This window comes from Microcaecilia unicolor, chromosome 4, assembly GCF_901765095.1.
Source record: "Microcaecilia unicolor chromosome 4, aMicUni1.1, whole genome shotgun sequence".
NCBI lineage: Eukaryota > Metazoa > Chordata > Amphibia > Gymnophiona > Siphonopidae > Microcaecilia > Microcaecilia unicolor.
Genome location: NC_044034.1, coordinates 208,645,703 through 208,665,444, shown reverse-complemented (window position 1 = coordinate 208,665,444; position 19,742 = coordinate 208,645,703). Strand labels below are relative to the sequence as shown.

The window sequence follows — 19,742 nt, the reverse complement described above, 5'->3', positions numbered from 1 at the left end:
TTTCTCGCACCAGATACTTGTTCAGGCCTCTCAGGTCTAGGATGGGGCGCATCCCCCCTGTTTTCTTTTCCACAAGGAAGTACCTGGAATAGAATCCCTGCCCGGCTCGACCGCATTGGCGCTGAGAAGGGCGCAGAGTTCCTCTGCAATTACCTGCTTGTGATGGGAGCTGAAGGATTGGGCTCCCGGTGGGCAATTTGGTGGAATGGAGACCAAATTCAAGGTGTATCCACACCGCACTATTTGGAGAACCCAATGGTCGGAGGTTATAAGAGGCCACCTTTGGTAAAAAAACTTTCAACCTCCCCCCGACCGGCAGGTCGTCCGGCATGGATACTTTGATGGTGGCTATGTTCCCATGGATCCAGTCAAAAGCCCGTCCCCTGCTTTTGCTGTGGAGGCGCAGGGGGCTGCTTAGGCGCACGCTGTTGACGGGAACGAGCGCGCTGGGACTGTCCCTGTGCCTGAGGAGGCCTTCGGGCCGGCTGGGTGTACCTACACTTGTTGTAGGCGTAGGGTGCAGCCTGCCGGGCCCTGGAAAAACTTCCACCTGCAGAGGTGGATGCTGAAGGCGCCCGGTGGGAGAGCTTGTCGAGAGTGGTTTCCCGCTGGTGTAGTTGGTCCACCAACTGCTCGACCTTCTCGCCGAAAATGTTATCCCCCCCGGCAAGGGACATCCGCCAGCCGCTGCTGGGTGCGGTTGTCCAGGTCAGAGGCACGCAGCCAGGAGAGTCTGACAAGGCGGTGGCTGTAGCGAGAAGGTTGCTAGGCTGTATAGAGAGAGGTGTGATCAGCAGAAGAAAGGAAGTGTTGATGCCCCTGTACAAGTCGTTGGTCAGGCCCCACATGGAGTATTGTGTTCAGTTTTGGAGGCCGTACCTTGCGAAGGATGTAAAAAGAATTGAAGCGGTGCAAAGAAAAGCTACGAGAATGGTATGGGATTTGCGTTCCAAGGCGTATGAGCGAAGACTTGCTGACCTGAACATGTATACCCTGGAGGAAAGGAGGAACAGGGGTGATATGATACAGACGTTCAAATACTTGAAAGGTATTAATCCGCAAACAAATCTTTTCCGGAGATGGGAAGGCAGTAGAACGAGAGGACATGAAATGAGATTGAAGGGGGGCAGACTCAAAAAAGATGTCAGGAAGTATTTTTTCACGGAGAGGGTGGTGGATGCTTGGAATGCCCTCCCGCGGGAGGTGGTGGAAATGAAAACGGTAACGGAATTCAAACATGCGTGGGATATGCATAAAGGAGGGGTTGGTGGTTGGGAGGCGAGGATAGTGGAGAGCAGACTTATACGGTCTGTGCCAAAGCCGGTGATGGGAGGTGGGACTGGTGGTTGGGAGGCGGGAAGTACTGCTGCGCAGACTTGTACGGTCTGTGCCCTGAATAAGGCAGGTACAAATCAAGGTAAGGTTTACACATATGTTGTCTTGTTTGGCAGACTGGATTGACCGTGCAGGTCTTTTTCTGCCGTCATCCACTATGTTACTATATGTTACTATACCTTGGGCCGCAGCTCGAGATGCCACATCACAGGTGTCATAGATACCCCTGGACAGGAACTTTCTGCACGCCTTCAGCTGCCTGACCACCTCCTGAATAGGCCTGGACTGCTCCGGAGGGAGCTTGTCGACCAGGTCCGCCAGTTGCCACACATTGTTCCGCATGTGGATGCTCGTGTAGAGCTGGTATGATTGGATGCGGGTCACAAGCATGGAAGATTGGTAGGCCTTCCTCCCAAACGAGTCCAGAGTGCGAGACTCCCGCCCAGGGGGTGCCGAGGCGGTATCTCTCGAACTCCGTGCCCTCTTGAGAGCAGAGTCCACGACCGCCGAGTCATGAGGCAATTGAGGCTGCATCAACTCTGGGTCTGAGTGGATCCTGTATTGGGACTCCGCTTTCTTGGGGATGGTGGGATTAGACAGTGGCTTCAACCAGTTCCGAAGCAGTGTCTCCTTAAGGACATTGTGCAACGGCACCGTGGAAGACTCTCTAGGTGGTGATGGATAGTCGAGGACTTCGAGCATCTCCGCCCTCGGCTCATCCACAGTAACCACGGGAAAGGGAATGCTGATGGACATATCCCTGACAAAAGAGGCAAAGGAGAGGCTCTCAGGAGGCGAGAGCTTCCTCTCCGGTGAAGGAGTGGGGTCGGAGGGAAGGCCCTCAGACTCCTCTGAGGAGAAATATCTGGGGTCCTCCTCCTCCCCTCACGAGGCCTCCTCCTTGGTGTCGGACATGAGCTCTCTCAGCTCAGACCTCAACCGGGCCCGTCTCGACTGCGAGGAACCACGTCCTCAATGATGGCGTCGAGCGGTGGACTCCCACGCCGGCTGGGACAAAGCTCCCTCCATCGACTCCACCTGCATGGCGGTCGACACCAGTGCCGCAAGCGTCATCGGAGGCCTCAGCATCGGGCCAGAGCCCACCAGCGCCTCCATCAACGGCGCCGGGGGCGCAAGCATCCCCAGTGCCGGCAGAGCCTGGCGCATCAGCCCTTCCAGGATCCCGGGAGGGATGGCTCGGAGGCACTCGTCAAGGCCCGCTGTCGGGAAAGGCAGGGGGGCCGGTGCCGGAAGCTGCTCGGGTCCAGGAGACGGTACCGAGATACCCGTGGACTCAAGCAGCGACACCTCTTCGACCGAGGGGGAACACTCCTCCCGGCACTGCCGCTTCCTGGGTGTCGAGTCATCCCTCGATGTCCCGGAGCTGCCAGTCCTGTGCACCGTGGGCGACCGATGACGGTGCTTCTTGGCTTTCTTGCAATGTCCGTCATTGGCGCTCCGCGGAAGAGACGAGGAGGAGGTGGAGCCCCCCCCCCCGGCCTCGAGGTATCGGATCCGACAGGGTTCGGTCCCGATGGCCCTGAGCAGCGGGAGTGGCCGGCGGGCCAAAGGTACCCGTGCTCCTGGGGTCGATGCCATAGTCGGCGCTGACGCCGTCAACATCGGTACCAGCACCGAAGACCCGGCCGTCGACACCGATGCCGTCAAGGTCGACGTCGAAGGGCCGGCGCAAGTTCCAAAAAGACGGTCCCGCAGAACTTGCCTCGCCACCTGCGTCCGCTTCCTTAAGCCGAGACACAAGGTGCACGTCTTGGAATTATGCTCCGGGCCGAGGCACTGGAGGCACCAAGCGTGAGTATCGGTCTGCAAGATCTGCCAGCCGCACCGGCCACACTTCTTGAATCCGCTCGGGACCTTCGAGGACATCGACGGAAAAATCGCGTCGGCAAAGTCAAAATCATCGATGGTGGCGGTGAAAAGCGCACCCGAAAAAGAAAGAAACGACCGCGCGGCCACGACGACCCGCCCTCGCGACTAAGAACGACGAGGAAAACTCTTTTTCGTTTTTTTTTTTTTAAAGAAAATAAACGCGAACGCGTACCGAACAAGAAAAAAACCGTGGGCTAGGCCGCAATCCGGTTTCCGGGGCTGACTAAGAGAGAGACATGAACACGTCTCTCTCCAGCGCGGAATGGAGAAAAACTGAGCGGGAACGGTTGCGCACGGGCGGGAAGACGGCCGCGCATGCGTGGTGGGCGTGCCCTGTGTGTGGGACCGCCCGCGAAGTTTTTATTACGGTTGGTGGGGGCTGCCGTGGACGTCAACCCAGTCGTGAGAACAAGCAGCCTGCTTGTCCTCTGAGAACAAAGTGAATGAAAGAGGGGAGGGCACTTGGGGAGAGGGGTTTATTATTCTGTTTTCAATACCAGCTGGGGTAACATGAATTTTTTAAGTGTCAAAATGGGGTCAAATTGTATAAAGGTTTGGGAAGAACTGACTTACAGCATCATGACAGGAAGTGTACACAATATCAACTGAAGTCACATTTTCATCAAGGAAATGACGGCGGATGGCAATAGCATTGCAGCCACAGCAGTTGTCCTCTTCAATGGTGACACCAGGTGCATAGCGTGGACGAGATGAACACCAACAGCAGCATCTAGTGACAAAGATGAGATGAGGTCAGTGAGGCTCAGTACATGGATCACACAGGGAGATAAATAAATAGAATAGCACAATGTACTAGCTAGAGAGAGAGAAAAGGGGAAGATGAGGAATAAAGAGCATGCAGAAGTGTAGCATCTGGATAAGAGGAAGGGAGACAGATGATTATCAACAATGGATACAGTGTACAAGTTATGGGGGGCAAGAGAGATGGATCATGCCTATGTCACAGAGAAATGCCAGTGGGAAGACAATTAGATTGAGGGGAGGTAAAGCAAACAAATTAGTCAGTACATCATGTTGAATTCAGAGAGAATGAGAGAGAGAGAGAGAGAGAGAGAAATAGGAAGAATTAGATTCGGTGCAAGTATAGTGAATGACCTGGGAACAAAAAATAGGAAGAAAATGGAAGAATGATACATGACTGAAGCAAAAAAAAAAAATAGCAGTAAACAGTTTGTAGAAGAAGAGTTGCAGAAAGGGAAAATGAAATTCATTGCAGATTTGCTTATCTGCAACAGTTCTCTGAAGACAGTGTTTTACCAGTCGCACAGGTGGGTCATGTAACCACACTTGGCACTGAATAGACACCCGTTCCAGAGCTGTCTGGAAAAGCCTTTACTGTGCATGTGCCAGAGTTTCCACACTGCTACAATCCATCTCATTTAACCTGTGACAGGAATGATGTAGTTATATCTGCACTTGTAACTTCAAGATGAGGCTCAGTTTGTGACTGTTATATATGGTTTTGTATAATAAGTATGTTATGTTATTATTTTTAATGTTTTAAAGTGTTTTAACTTGGTTACCTATTAACTTACATTTGTTATTTTCAATGATGCCAAGAATGGTAGGTTGTTTAAAATATTTATAGGCTGCAAACTCCAAACCACTGAGAGATGGGAAGGTGTGTAAGAGTGATGAAATGCTGTCTTCAGAAAAAATACTTGTTAGGGCCAAGCAGGTTCACAGAGTCACACATATAGGGCTCTGTAGGGTAAGGTTGTCTACCACAGTGGCATAAGCCAGACAGCCAATTTTGGGTGGGCAAAGAATTTTCTCTCTGTTCTCACCCCCCTCCCCCCGGCACATCCCAACTCAAAATATAAATACTTTAGCTGATGAGGATCCCCAAGCTCTGTCAGCTGAAGACTTCCTCCAAAGAAGGCCAGAACTCCCTTTTACCAAGCTTGGCAGGCAACAGCAACTCCTTGAGCCACTGATGCCAGCACTCCATGCATACTTAGTTATTGGTGGCTCAAGGATATTGCCTTGTCTGACGAGCTTAGTAGAAGGGAGTTCTGGTTACCTTCAGAGGAGGTCCTCAGCTGGCATGGCTTGGCTATCCTCACCAGCTAACAGCACAGTTAGCCATGCTGGGGCCCAGGGCAGAAAATAAAAAAGTTCTCCCCCCACCAATTCCCTCTCCTCCCTGCCTCCCCTCTAATCTCCCCATCTGCCATTATAATCACACCAACAGATCCTCACCAAATACAGAACAAGGGACCACAAATTAGAAATAAAAATATGTAGACAAAAACTGAATGGGGAACCTCGGCATGTACTACAACACTAAAGAAATAAAAACAAAAATACATTCCCTTTTCTATTGAACACAGTAAAAAAAGACATCTGCAATGCACATTTCTAAAGCTAGTATATTCCATTTAAAACATTTAAAATAAAATGCTTTTTTACCTTTGTTGCTGGACATTTTATTATTCCATCATGCTGGTTCCAGTTTCTCTTTCCCGCTTTCCTGTGTCTTCTGCTAATTCTCGTTCAATCAGCTGCTATTTGTCTTTTTTCTCCTCTTGTTCCATTTCCTCACTACACATGCCTCTGACATATTGATCTTTCCATTTTAGCTATTTCCTCTTTTTTTCTCTTCTGCTCTCTGTCCAAATTTCACCCTCTTTCTAACCCTTTTCCTTCTTTTTACTTTTCAGATACCTATCGCATTTCCATCTCCTGTCTTGCACCCTAACATTTCTCCCTGTCCCCATGCAGCATATCTCCATTTCTCCCTTCCCTCCCCACCCCACTGCACCATGTTCAACATTTCCCCCCTCTCATCCCACCCACTACTATATCCAACACTTTTTTCCTCCCTCCACTTCACTGCCTTGTCCAGCATTGTTTTCCCTCTCTCGTCCTTCACCACTCCTGTGCCTCTCCCCACCCATGTAAAGCAATTTTCCCTCCCGTTCCCTCTTCTCCCCGTGTAGCATCTCATTCTCCAACCTCCCACATGTCCAACAATTATTTCTCCACCGCACCTAGCATTGCCTCGTCTTACTCCCCCACACCCTCTCCAAAACCACACATCATCGGCATGATGCAGAATATAAGGCTCGGGGAAGCAGCTTTCTCCGCTGGCTGCTACTTCACTGGTATTGCCCCCACTCCCGGTTGGCATTCTGCAAATTTTGTTTCCTCCCACACTTACTATCACTTCTGGGCCGCATTTTTTATTCTACAGCAAAGCCGCGCTGGACCGGGACTCTTTGCATGCTGCGGCTGCTTCCTTCAGGCCAGCCCCGCCTTCTCAGATATCGACTCCCTGCCTCTTCCAAGAAGTTATCTCTGTATTTGTTTCATCACCGGAGGTGGCTAACACTTCACGGTACTATGTAAGCCACATTGAGCCTGCAAACAGGTGGGAAAATGTGGGGTACAAATGCAACAAATAATAATAATAATAATAACAAAACTTGCAGAATGACAGCCAGGGGTGGGGGCAATACCAGTGAAGCAGCAGCCAGCGGAAAAAATGCCTCCCTGAGTTTTATATTGTGGGTGCCTATGGAGTACACTGCTGATGGGTGGGCCTGAGCTCAAAGTGGGTGGGCCCAGGCCCACCTGTGGGTCTACCATATATAAAAAAAAAAAGGGGGGAAACCACCATCACCATTTGTTTGTTAGGTAAAACCATTTTACATCTGAACTTTTCTCTTGTACATGGAATAAAATCTAAAGGTCTCTACTCTATTCTCATCCTCCTCGACCTATCTGCTGCTTTTGATACTGTTGATCACACCTTACTCCTTGATACATTATCCTCTCTTGGATTCCGGGGCCCTGTTCTTTCCTGGTTCTCTTCCTATCTCTCCCAACGTACTCTTAGCATATACTCTGGTGGTTCCTCCTCCACATCTATCCCGCTAACAGTCGGTGTACCCCAAGGATCTGTCCTAGGACCGCTCCTCTTCTCCATCTATACCTCTTCCCTTGGTGCTCTGATCTCATCCCATGGCTTTCAATACCACCTTTACGCTGATGATACCCAGATCTACCTCTCCACACCGGATATCTCAGCTGAAATCCAGACCAAAGTATCGGCCTGCCTGTCTGACATCGCTGCCTGGATGTCTCGCCGCCACCTGAAACTAAACATGACCAAAACCGAGCTTCTCCTCTTTCCCCCTAAACCTGCCTCTCCTCTCCCCCCATTCTCTATTTCGGTAGATAACACTCTCATCCTCCCTGTCCCGTCTGCGCGCAACCTTGGAGTCATCTTTGACTCCGCTCTCTCCTTCTCTGCTCATATTCAGCAGATTGCCAAAACCTGTCGTTTCTTTCTCTATAATATTAACAAAATTCGCCCTTTCCTCTCCGAGGACGCTACCAAAACCCTTACCCACACCCTTATCACCTCTCGCCTAGACTACTGCAATTTGCTTCTCGCTGGTCTCCCGCTCAGCCATCTATCTCCTCTTCAATCTGTCCAAAACTCTGCTGCGCGTCTTATATTCCGCCAGAGTCGCTATACTCACGTTAGCCTTCTCCTCAAGTTGCTTCACTGGCTCCCTATCCGCTTCCGCATACGGTTCAAGCTTCTCCTTTTGACCTACAAGTGCATCCACTCCACAGCGCCTCAGTACCTTTCCGCTCTCATCTCTCCCTACACTCCTCCCCATGAACTCCGTTCGCTGGGTAAATGTCTCCTGTCGTCCCCCTTCTCCCCCACTGCTAACTCCCAGCTCCGTTCCTTCTATCTCGCTGCTCCCTATGCCTGGAATAGACTCCCTGAGCCAGTACGTCAGGCTCAGTCTCTGGCTGTCTTCAAGTCTAGGCTTAAAGCCCACCTCTTTGCTACTGCTTTCGACTCCTAACCATGACTCTCTTACTCAACACCCTCACTTATGACCCCTACCATTGCAATTTCCCCACCCCTAGCTGTCTGTTCGTCTGTCCAATTTAGATTGTAAGCTCTGTTGAGCAGGGACTGTCTTTTCATGTTCATTTGTACAGCACTGCGTAAGTCTAGTAGCACTATAGAAGGTAACCTAAAACATACTGGGACCCAAGGAACATAGAATTTGGTTCTTTTTCTCAAATAAGTCATAGAGAACAATTCAAACCTTTCATCTCACTAAAAAAAAATAAAATAAGATGCACATATTTGAATTGAAGTCCACACTACAGCTTTACAAATCTCCTCAAAGGTGGTAAAACTCTAAGCAAGCAAACAACATTGCTCTGGCCCTAATATTACATATCTCGATGAACCCCTCTAAAGTCAGGCTTACCTAGGCATAAAGGAGGAGATACAATTTGCTGCTCATTAAAATGGTACATTCTCTGATTACATTCCCAGATCTATTAACGTCAAAAGAAACAAAACACTGAGTGGACTTTCTAAGAAATTTGTCTGCTCAGACTGAAATGGGAACAGCTTTCTTGTAAACTACAAAACGCAAGGAACTTTCATCTTGATCTATTACAAAAGTTCAATATACTGCCCTTAGTATATTATGATAAAGCTTGGGTGGGAAATAGGTGTTAGGTTAACATACAATAAAATTATTACGATAAGGGATCTTGAACTGAAATCTCTCAACTAGGCCTTAGGGAAAATATATTAAGTGAACTAACAGAAATGTTAGAGCCATTCCTGTAAGTAAATAAATTATATCACTTTCCAGAAAGAGACCTGGTAAACTGTACTCTGTATACTCATGTATTGGCCCTGCATAATTTATTTATTTATTTTATTTGTTACATTTGTATCCCACATTTTCCCACCTATTTGCAGGCTCAATGTGCTTACATAGTACCGTAAAGGCGTTCGCCAATTCCGGTATGAACAAATACAGTAATGTTGTGGTAGAATAACGTTCGTGTGTACACACACATTAGGGAATCGTAGAGAAAAAGAGAATTGTAGAAAGGAAGAGTTATTATATGTCCATTATGAGCTTTGGTTTTGTTGTGTTGCAGGGCACAGGCATTTAAGTTGGGTCGGTAGGTTATGCCTTTTTGAACAGGTTAGTTTTTAATGATTTCCGGAAGTTTCGATGATCATAAGTTATTTTCACGGCTTTTGGTAATGCGTTCCATATTTGAGTGCTTATGTAGGAAAAGTTGGATGCATACATTGATTTGTATTTGAGTCCTTTGCAGCTTGGGTAGTGGAGATTTAGGTATGTTCGTGTTGATCTTGTTGTGTTTCTGGTTGGTAGGTCTATGAGGTCTGTCATGTATCCTGGGGCTTCAGCGTAGATAATTTTATGAACCAGGGTGCAGATTTTGAAAGCAATATGAAAGCAATACATTCTTTGATTGGGAGCCAGTGCAGTTTTTCTCGGAAGAGTTTGGTGCTTTTGAATCGCGTTTTCCCAAATATAAGCCTGGCTGCCGTGTTTTGAGTGGTCTGAATTTTCTTTATAATTTGTTCTTTGCATCCCGCATAAATTCCGTTCAGTAGTCTACATGGCTTAGAACCATTGATTGTATCAAGTTGCGAAATGTTTCCCTCGGGAAGAATGGTTTCACACGTTTGAGTTTCCACATTGAGTGGAACATTTTCTTTGTTGTATATTTCACTTGGTTCTCTAGTGTGAGGTTACGGTCGATTGTAACGCTAAGAATTTTCAGGCTGTCTGAGATAGGGAGGGTATAATCTGGGGTGTTCATGTTTGTGGGTTTGTTCGTATTGTATTGGGATGAGAGGATGAGACAGTGTGTTTTTTCTGTGTTGAGTTTTAGTTGAAATGCGTTTGCCCATGAGTCCATGATATTCAAGCTGAGCTTGATTTCGTTGGTGATTTCTGTCAGATCACATTTGTAAGGAATATATATTGTGACATCGCCTGCATAGATGAAAGGGTTAAGGCCTTGGTTGGATAAGGATTTGGCTAGTGGGGTCATCATTAGGTTGAAAAGGATCGGTGATAGTGGTGATTCTTGAGGTACTCCGCATTCTGCTTTCCACAGTGGTGATATGTTTGAGCTTGATTTCATTTGATATGTTCTAGTGGTTAGGAAACCCTTGATCCAACTAAGTATGTGTCCGCCAATCCCGAAGTAACCTAGGAGTCTTAGTAGTATTTTATGGTTTACCATGTCGAACGCACTGGACATGTCGAATTAGAGGAGAAGTATGCTTTTGCCTGTTGCTATTTCTTGCTTGAATTTGGCTAGGAGGGTAATTAGTACTGTTTCAGTGCTATGGAGGGGGCGAAATCCTGATTGTGATTCATGTATTATTGTGAATTTGTTTATATAATCAGTAAGTTGTTTGGTTACCATGCATTCCATCAGTTTGACCACCCGTGGGATTGATGCTACTGGGCGGTAGTTAGTGATTTCACTTGATTTTTTTCTTGGGATCTTTTGGTATTGGGGTGAGTAGGATGTTAATAATAAAAAAAATAAAAAAAATAAAAAAAAATAAAAAAAATAAAAAACAGCGAAGATGACGCAAAAAAAAGGAAGAACCAAAAAAAAGGAAAAAAGAAGAAAAAAGAAAAAAAGAAGAAAACAAAAAAGGAAGACACAATGTACACAAAGAAGAAAAATTAAAATTATATAAAAAAATGAACAAAATATAGAAGTCAAAAAGAGGAGACGACACAAGCAAAGTGGAAAAACTAAGAGGATTTATTAGGGTAATATGACTCGACACATCTGTGTTTCGGCCCAACTGGCCTGCGTCAGGAGTCTGTTACACCATATATATATTATCTGCTAATATCGATCCTTGAAGAGTGTTCAATTAAACGCACCTTTATTCAGTAGCACACTACCTTTAGAAAGGCTGCAGCTTTTTCAATGAGATATATACATATTTCTTGCACCAGATTCTTCTATAGCGATTTTTGCCAAACCGTGCACACAGCCTTTCTAAAGGTAGTGTGCTACTGAATAAAGGTGCGTTTAATTGAACACTCTTCAAGGATCGATATTAGCAGATAATATATATATGGTGTAACAGACTCCTGACGCAGGCCAGTTGGGCCGAAACACAGCTGTGTCGAGTCATATTACCCTAATAAATCCTCTTAGTTTTTCCACTTTGCTTGTGTCGTCTCCTCTTTTTGACTTCTATATTTTGTTCATTTTTTTATATAATTTTAATTTTTCTTCTTTGTGTACATTGTGTCTTCCTTTTTTGTTTTCTTCTTTTTTCTTTTTTCTTCTTTTTTCCTTTTTTTTGGTTCTTCCTTTTTTTTGCGTCATCTTCGCTGTTTTTTATTATTGTTGTTTTTTGCGAAGACAGGTTTCTTCTGTATTTTTGTGAGTAGGATGTTGCCATTTTCCTTAGGGAAGAGACCTTGTTGAAGCATGTAGTTTAAGTGGGATGTTAGGTCTGCTATGAAGCGGTGGGGGGCGGATTTTATTAGGTAGTGAGAGTTGGAGAACCTATTAATCGCCTGGGTGACTGTTTCCGCGGTGAGGACAGTGAAGTTTGACCAGGTTCGGTCCACCGGGTATTCACCAGGGGTTGGGTCCAAGCCAGTGATGAAATTTATATCGGTGTTGTCCTGAGGTAGCGTGTTACGTAGGTTTGCAATTTTTTCATTGAAGTATTTAGCAAGGTTGTCTGCAGATGGGATGTCTGTATTGGTTGTGGTGACCAAGGTGATGTCTAGTAGTTTGTTCATGAGTTGGTATAATTTCATCGTGTCTTTGTAATCTGGCCCTATTTTAGTTTTATAGTGTGACCTTTTGGTCTGTCTTATTGCGTATTTGTATTTTCTTTGTATTTGTTTCCATGCGTTGAGTGTGTGTTCGTCTTTTATTTTTTTCCAAGTTCATTCGAGTTTCCTGGATTGTGTTTTTAGTTTTTTCAGTTCTTCGTTGAACCATGGTATCAAGTTATGCCTACGTGAGGTTCCCAGTATGCTTCTGCATCTTTTATCCCATTCTGAGAAGTAGTATATAGAGTCCGTTTGTGCTGTCCATTTGTTTTTGTATATCTGTTGCCAGAATGTTTCCGAGTCTATTTGGCCTCTTGTGCTGTAGGTTGTGTGTTCTTGTATACGGTGTGAACACTTTTTCCGCCATTTTAGGGATAGGTTTAGTTTGTAGTGGTCGGTCCATGGTGTTTCTGTCCATTTAATTTCTGTTATTATTAGGTTCTGGTCTGTGGACAGATTGTGTGAGATGAGGTCGAGTGTGTGCCCTTTGACATGGGTTGCTTGCATGTGTGGCCATTTAAGATCCCAAGAGTGGAGGAATTCCTTGCATTCTCGTGCGTTGGTAGAGTTTGGGTCTTCTAGGTGAAGGTTAATGTCTCCTAATACTAGTATATTGGAGTTGGTTACACAAGTGTTTGAAATGAAGTCCATGAAGTTGGTCTGGCCTTCGTTCCAATTACCTGGGGGTCTGTAAAACAAGACACAATTCACATGATCGTGTAGGATTTTGTTGTGGATACTGATTGAAGCAATTTCAAGTTGAGGTGTTATGAACTCAGCAGTGGTTTCAGTGGTAAAGTGGGACTGATAGATTAGTGCTATGCCTCCACCTCTCTTTTCTTTTCTGGTCCAGTGTGTGATTTTGTATCCTGGAGGGCACAGGTCTAGGATTATAGCTCCTTTTGGTCATGGATCCAAGTTTCAGTGAGGAAGAGTAGGTCGAGGTTTTCTGACATGATCCAGTCTGTTAGTATTGCTGTTTTATTTACAGCGGATCTGGCACTGACATAGCTCACTTGGATTGTTTGGACTGGGTCTTCTGTATATGGTGTTAAGTGGACTTTTGTTAGTTGTCAGTTCTTTGTTGAGGTGAGTTTGTTTGGGCCCTTCTTTCCCTTCTGTTGTGGTTCTTCCTTTGTTTCGGTTGTTAATAGTTTGGTGAGGTGTGGTGTATTTAATCAATCTATGATGATTGTGTAGTATGGGTATGATATTGTTTTCTGCAAGTGGGGTGGTTAGTGTTAAGTGGATCAGTGTTAGGGAGTAGATTATTATTTATTTATTTATTGTATTTGTACCCCACATTTTCCCACCTTTTTGCAGGCTCAATGTGGCTTACAGAGTATGGAAATTAGAACGTCATTACATGATTTCAGAAAACAGTCGATCATAAGCTGAGGTGAAAGAGGAATTTAGGTAGAAGGTGTTAGGTAAGGTCGTGTGTGAGGTGTTTTGGTGTACTTGGGTGGTTTAAGGAATGATTTGTTTCATTGAGGGTGACTTTTGTAGGCTCTGTTGAAGAGATGTGTTTTCAAAGCTTTGCGAAAGCTGGTTAGATTGGTCATGGTTTTTAGGGCCATGGGTAGTGCGTTCCAAAACTGTGTACTTTTGTGCGCAAAGGTAGTAGCATAAGCCTGTTTGTATTTGAGGGTATTCATTATGGTATATATTTCCTGTGGTTTCTATTAAGACCGTGTTGCTCCAATCTGCTCTCCTCACAAGCCTGCCTTCTCCAGTTGATCAAATGCAGTGCAAAAGGCTCCTTCTCAGGCACGCCTGTCCTGCGAAAGGTGTCTTCAGTTCACTAGCAATTATTCAGTTTTTACTTTGGTTTTTACAGTCAGGCCTTTCAAGCCTTGTCAGTTGTAAAGTCTCAATATCTTGAAATATAATAGGCACTTTACTCACGGTCTAATGATTGGCCGCGTTGCCCAGGGCACAGAGACTCCACAACCCTGGGAGCTGTTTCTATGTTGGAGGTAGACACCAGAGGAGGGCAGCAGCCTCAGGCTGCCGCTACTGCTTTGCTCTGAGCCCCTCGGAGCCTGTATCCGGGGCCTCTGCTGCGTTACCCCTTCTCCTCTTGTCGCTGCTGCTGTGTTCTGGTCTCGGTGCTGTCGACTGAGCCCTCGGTGGCCTCAGCGGTTCCCTCACGTCTCCATAACTCCCATGCTCCTGGGGCAGCTCCACCAGACAGTGCTCCCTTTTCCTGCTGCCGTCTGAGGAACCGGCGGGCAGGCGGGCGAGGAGGCAGAGCCGGGCGCACGACCACTTCCACACAACCCATGCCGTCCCCCGTGGGAGAGGCTTGATCGTCTCTCCCTGCTCTGGGTGGGCGGGTAGGTGAGGAGGCAGAGTCGGGCGCGTGGTCGCTGTTCCGCGAGCCTTGTGCGGTCCCCTGTAGGGAGAAGTTCAGATGCCTTTCCCTGCTCCGAGGGCGACAGTGGTGCCATTTGCCAGACCCGCACGGGCTCCCCGAGCGCCGTCTGCTGCCTCGTACGGTCCCCCGTGGGGGGGCAATTCAGACTGGTGCCCGATTAACTCAGAACAAGTTAGGGCAGCTGTTTTGCTTAACAACAGATACTGAGATTTTGATACGGTCAGGCTACTTTGTCTCTAAGGTTTGGAACAATCATAAAGTGCTAGCAAGGCTCTATACTTACTTTCACTGGTCTACAACCAATGACAGGCAAAGCCATTACTGCCTATGGAAACAAACCCTATATAAGAAGGGGTTTCATGGACACTAGTCAGTTGAAAGAGGAGTTCTCCAGTCTCCAGCAGAGGGACCAGAAGGAAGTGCATAGAGGATAGACCCCCCCCCCCCAGCCAGGGAGGGGGGGGGGGAAGCAGAAAGGATCTTGCTCTTGGTCATGGTGAAAGGCTTCCGTTCATGGAGAGACACATCTTATAGGGAATAGATAAGTACACACATTATGTGGATTGGAGGAATAGCCTAATGGATAGTGCAGCAGGCTTTGATCCTGGTGACCTGGGTTCAATTCCCACTGTACTTCCTTGTGACCTAAAGCAAGTCATTTAACCTTCCATTGCCCAAGGCAGAAAAACTTAGATTGTAAGCCCTCTAGGGACAGAGAAAGTACCTGCATATAATGTGCACAGCACTGCATACGTCTAGTTGTGCTATAGAAATGAGTAGTACTAGGTGTGAGATATACTGATATTGTTTTAGCTGTGAAATAGATTTGTGATTCTGTCACTGTGAAATAAAGATTTATAAACTTAACTTGGTGTTTACGGATCTCATATTTACTTTACTGTATAACTCTACCCATGCAGGAAGCATAATTCATGAATTACTACAGCACAGCAACATTTCTTGAGGTGGTACCTCAGTCTCAAAATATCTTGCAGGCCACCTCCTTGTCCAAGGACCATTTGTGGAGTAGTAGGATCCAACTCAGTTTGTCCACTAGGTAATTGTTCTTACCTCAAATTACCCAAAGAGGAGTGAAGTCAATCAACACAATAACCAAAAACCATTTTACTAAAACCCTATTCAGTGTTCTACAGACCAAATATACTTGTTTAAATTTTCAAATTTTTATTTTCAACAAGGAAAACTTCTCAGAAATATACAGGTACCAGTTATCAATTAGCATATTCACATCGATCAGTGGCTCAAAAAAACTTTACATATTTTTTTATTTCAGAAAATTAAACTTTTAATCTTTTGAATATAATGTCTTGTTACCTAGCTTATTTGCAGATCTATAGGTCTCTCCAACGTTAGCCACTACTGAATGAAAACATGCTGCAAAATATAAACATAAGAACAGCCATACTGGGTCAGACCAATGGTCCATCTAGCCCAGCATCCTGCTTCCAGCAGTGGTCAATCCAGGTCACAAGTACCCAGCAGAAACTCAATTAATAGCAACATTCTATGCTACCAGTCCCAGGGGCAAGCAGTTGCTTTCCTCAAGTCCATCTCAATACCAGACTATGGACTTTTTGTCCAGGAACGTGCCCAAACCTTTTTAAAACCTGGATATGCTAACTGCCATTATCACATCCTCTTGCAACGAGTTCTATAGCTTAACTATTCTTTAAGAGAAAAAATAGAACACAAGAATTGGCATACTGGGTCAGACCAATGGTCCATCTAGCCCAGTATCCTGTTTCCAACAGTGGCCAATCCAGGTCACAAGTATCTGGCAGAAACCCAAATTGTGACAACACTCCATGCAACCAATCCCAGGGCAAGCAGTGGCTTCCCCATGTCTGTTTCAATAGCAGACTATGGACTTTTCCTCCAGGAAATTGTCCAAATCTTTTTTAAATGCAGATATGCTAACCGCTGTTACCACATCCTTAGCAATGAGTTCCAGGGCTTATTTGTTGAGTGAAAAAAATATTTCCTCCTATTTGTTTTAAAAGTATTTCCATGTAACTTCATTGAGTGTCCCCTAGTTTTTGTAGTTTTTGGAAGAGTAAAAAATCAATTCACTTCTACTCATTGTACACCACTCAGGATTAGGTAGACCTCAATCATATCTCCCCCTCAAACGTCTCTCTTCAAGCAGAAGAGCCCTAACCTCTTTAGCCTTTCCTTATATGAGAGGAGTTCCATCCCCTTTAGCATTTTGGTCGCACTTCTTTTCTAATTCCATTATATCTTTTTTGAGATACGGTGACCAGAACTGAATGCAGTATTCAAGATGAGGTCACACCATGGAGCAATACAGAGGTATTACAGTATTCTTGGTCTTATTTACCATAGCTTTCCTAATATAAGTACATAAGTAATGCCATACTGGGAAAAGACCAAGGGTCCATCGAGCCCAGCATCTTGTCCATGACAGCGGCCAATCCAGGCCAAGGGCACCCGGCAAGCCTCCCAAATGTACAAACACTCTACACATGTCATTCCTGGGATTTTGGATTTTTCCAAGTCTGTTTAGTAGCAGTTTATGGACTTGTCCTTTAGGAAACCGTCCAACCCCTTTTTAAACTCTGCTAAGCTAACCGCCTTCACCACATTTTCCGGCAATGAATTCCAGAGTTTAATTACACGTTGGGTGAAGAAACATTTTCTCCGATTTGTTTTAAATTTACTACACTGTAGTTTCATCGCATGCCCCCTAGTCCTAGTATTTTTGGAAAGCGTGAACAGACGCTTCACATCCACCTGTTCCACTCCACTCATTATTTTATATACCTCTATCATGTCTCCCCTCAGCCATCTCTTCTCCAAGCTGAAAAGCCCTAGCCTCCTTAGTCTTTCTTCATAGGGAAGTCATCCCATCCCCGCTATCATTTTAGTCGCCCTTCGCTGCACCTTTTCCAATTCTACTATGTCTTTCTTGAGATGCGGCGACTAGAATTGAACACAATACTCAAGGTGCGGTCGCACCATGGAGCGATACAACGGCATTATAACATCCTCACACCTGATTTCCATACCTTTCCTAATAATACCCAACATTCTATTCACTTTCCTAGCCGCAGCAGCACACTGAGCAGAAGGTTTCTGTGTGTTATTGACGACGACACCCAGATCCCTTTCTTGGTCCGTAACTCCTAACGTGGAACCTTGCATGACGTAGCTATAATTCGGGTTCTTTTTTCCCACATGCATCACCTTGCACTTGCTCACATTAAACGTCATCTGCCATTTAGCCGCCCAGTCTCCCAGTCTCGTAAGGTCCTCTTGTAATTTTTCACAATCCTGTCGCGAGTTAACGACTTTGAATAACTTTGTGTCATCAGCAAATTTAATTACCTCGCTAGTTACTCCCATCTCTAAATCATTTATAAATATATTAAAAAGCAACGGTCCTAGCACAGACCCCTGAGGAACCCCACTAACTACCCTTCTCCATTGTGAATACTGCCCATTTAACCCCACTCTCTGTCTCCTATCCTTCAACCAGTTTTTAATCCACAATGGGGCTCATTTTCAAAGCACTTAGCCTCCCAAAGTTCCATAGAAACCTATGGAACTTAGCCTCCCAAAGTGCTTTGAAAATATGCCTCAATACGACATTTCCTCCTATTCCTAGCATCCTGTTTATGTTTTTGGCTGCCGCAACAAACTAGGCAAAAGATTTCAGTGTTTTTCTACAATGATATCTAGATCTTCTTGTGTGCTGATTCCTAAGGTGGACCCTACCATCAGGCAACTATGATTTGAATTACTCTTCCCAATGTTCATCACCTTGCATTTGTCCACATTTCATCTGCCATTTGGATGCCCAGTCTTCCAACTTCCTTAGGTCTCCCTGCAATTTTTCAAAGTCTGCATGTGTTTTAACAACTCTGAATAACTGTGTCATCTGCAAATTTAATCACCTTACTTGTAGTTCCAATTTCCAGTTCATTTAAAAATATGTTAAAAAGCACTGTCTGACTCTTTTGAATGTCTGACTCTATTGGTACAAACTTTCTGATCTTTTGCTGTGGAAGAAGGCTGATCCTTGAATCATGTCTAGCAGGGATCTTATGAATTACAATTGCTGTGATGGTTTTAGATGAGATTTAGGAAACTTTTCTGAGAAATCCTAATAACTCCAGCAGCTGAATGATTAAGTCCACTGATCCTTCTGCCCCTTCTTTTGTCATGTGCACTCCCAGTTTGCATAAATACACTGCTACAACCTCAAGGCATTTTGTAAATAAGCCAGGAGCTGATGTGAGGCTACAAGACAGTATACAATATTGGAAATGGTGATTCTCTGTAACACACCTTAGATATCTCCGACCTGGATGTATCTCAATATGGTGTGGGGAAATCTATAGGAAACTGCTGCTCTCTCAATGATATTCCCTCACAATTGCAGAGCCACCATAACCCTCAGACTCCCACCAAGGAAGGAGATGACAAGAAAAGGTGGAACTGGGAGGGCGTGGCCTAGGAAGTATAAATGTTCAGGGCAAACTTCAGGGTACAGTTGGGTCGAGGAGGCTCAGAAAGAAAAATCGGTGCCCTATCGCCTACGGGCAAGTCACTTAACCCTCCACTGCCCCAGGTGCAAATAAGTAGCTGTATATACTATGTAGACCGCTCTGAATGTAGTTACAAAAACTAAGTCCCATTCCCCCCCCCCCATTGGATTGGATCAGTTGATGATCCAAGATATATCCCATCCTTTGTTCTTGAAGGGAATTGGTTTACTATCAATTTACAATAATTAGATATTTATATTTGCTCACACCTTTTTCAGTAGTAGCTCAAGGTGAGTTACATTCAGGTACTCTGGATATTTCTCTGTCCCAGGAGGGCTCACAATCTAAGTTTGTACCTGAGGCAATTAAGGGTTAAGTGACTTGCCCAAGATCACAAGGAGCAGCAGTGGGATTTGAACTGGTCACCTCTGGATTGCAAGACCAGTGCTCTAACCACTAGGCCACTCCTCTACTCCTGCTAACTGTGGAACAAGTATCCTCTATTCTTAAGAAGTCTTATTTTATTCTTCAGAAATTGGAAACAAGTATCCTCTGTTCTTAAGAAGTCTTATTTTGTTCTTCAGAAATTAAGAGCAATTAAAAGGTACTTCTCTAAGGAATCATTTATTTTGTTACATTTGCACCCCGCGCTTTCCCACTCATGGCAGGCTCAATGCGGCTTACATGGGGCAATGGAGGGTTAAGTGACCTGCCCAGAGTCACAAGGAGCTGCCTGTGCCTGAAGTGGGGATTGAACTCAGATCCTCAGTTCCCCAGGACCAAAGTCCACCACCCTAACCACTAGGCCACTCCTCCTAGAATTCTTGCTCGTCACTCATCCTATCCAAATATGATTTTGTAATCTTACTCTTACTGAATGTTCCATTACCTCTCTCAGACTTATTTTAGGTCTGAAACAATATGATTCTGTCAAAACGTATTATTATA

General features: G+C 45.3%; 1 protein-coding gene across 1 annotated transcript in view; it reads right to left on the bottom strand.

Annotated features, from left to right (window-relative positions):
* The window catches only part of DAGLA (diacylglycerol lipase alpha), a 311,785-nt gene that overhangs the window by 150,133 nt on the left and 141,910 nt on the right, over positions 1-19,742 (bottom strand). Inside the window, 1 exon segment of the mRNA XM_030201172.1 lies at positions 3,799-3,955. Within this exon segment, the coding sequence (XP_030057032.1) occupies positions 3,799-3,955 (157 nt within the window).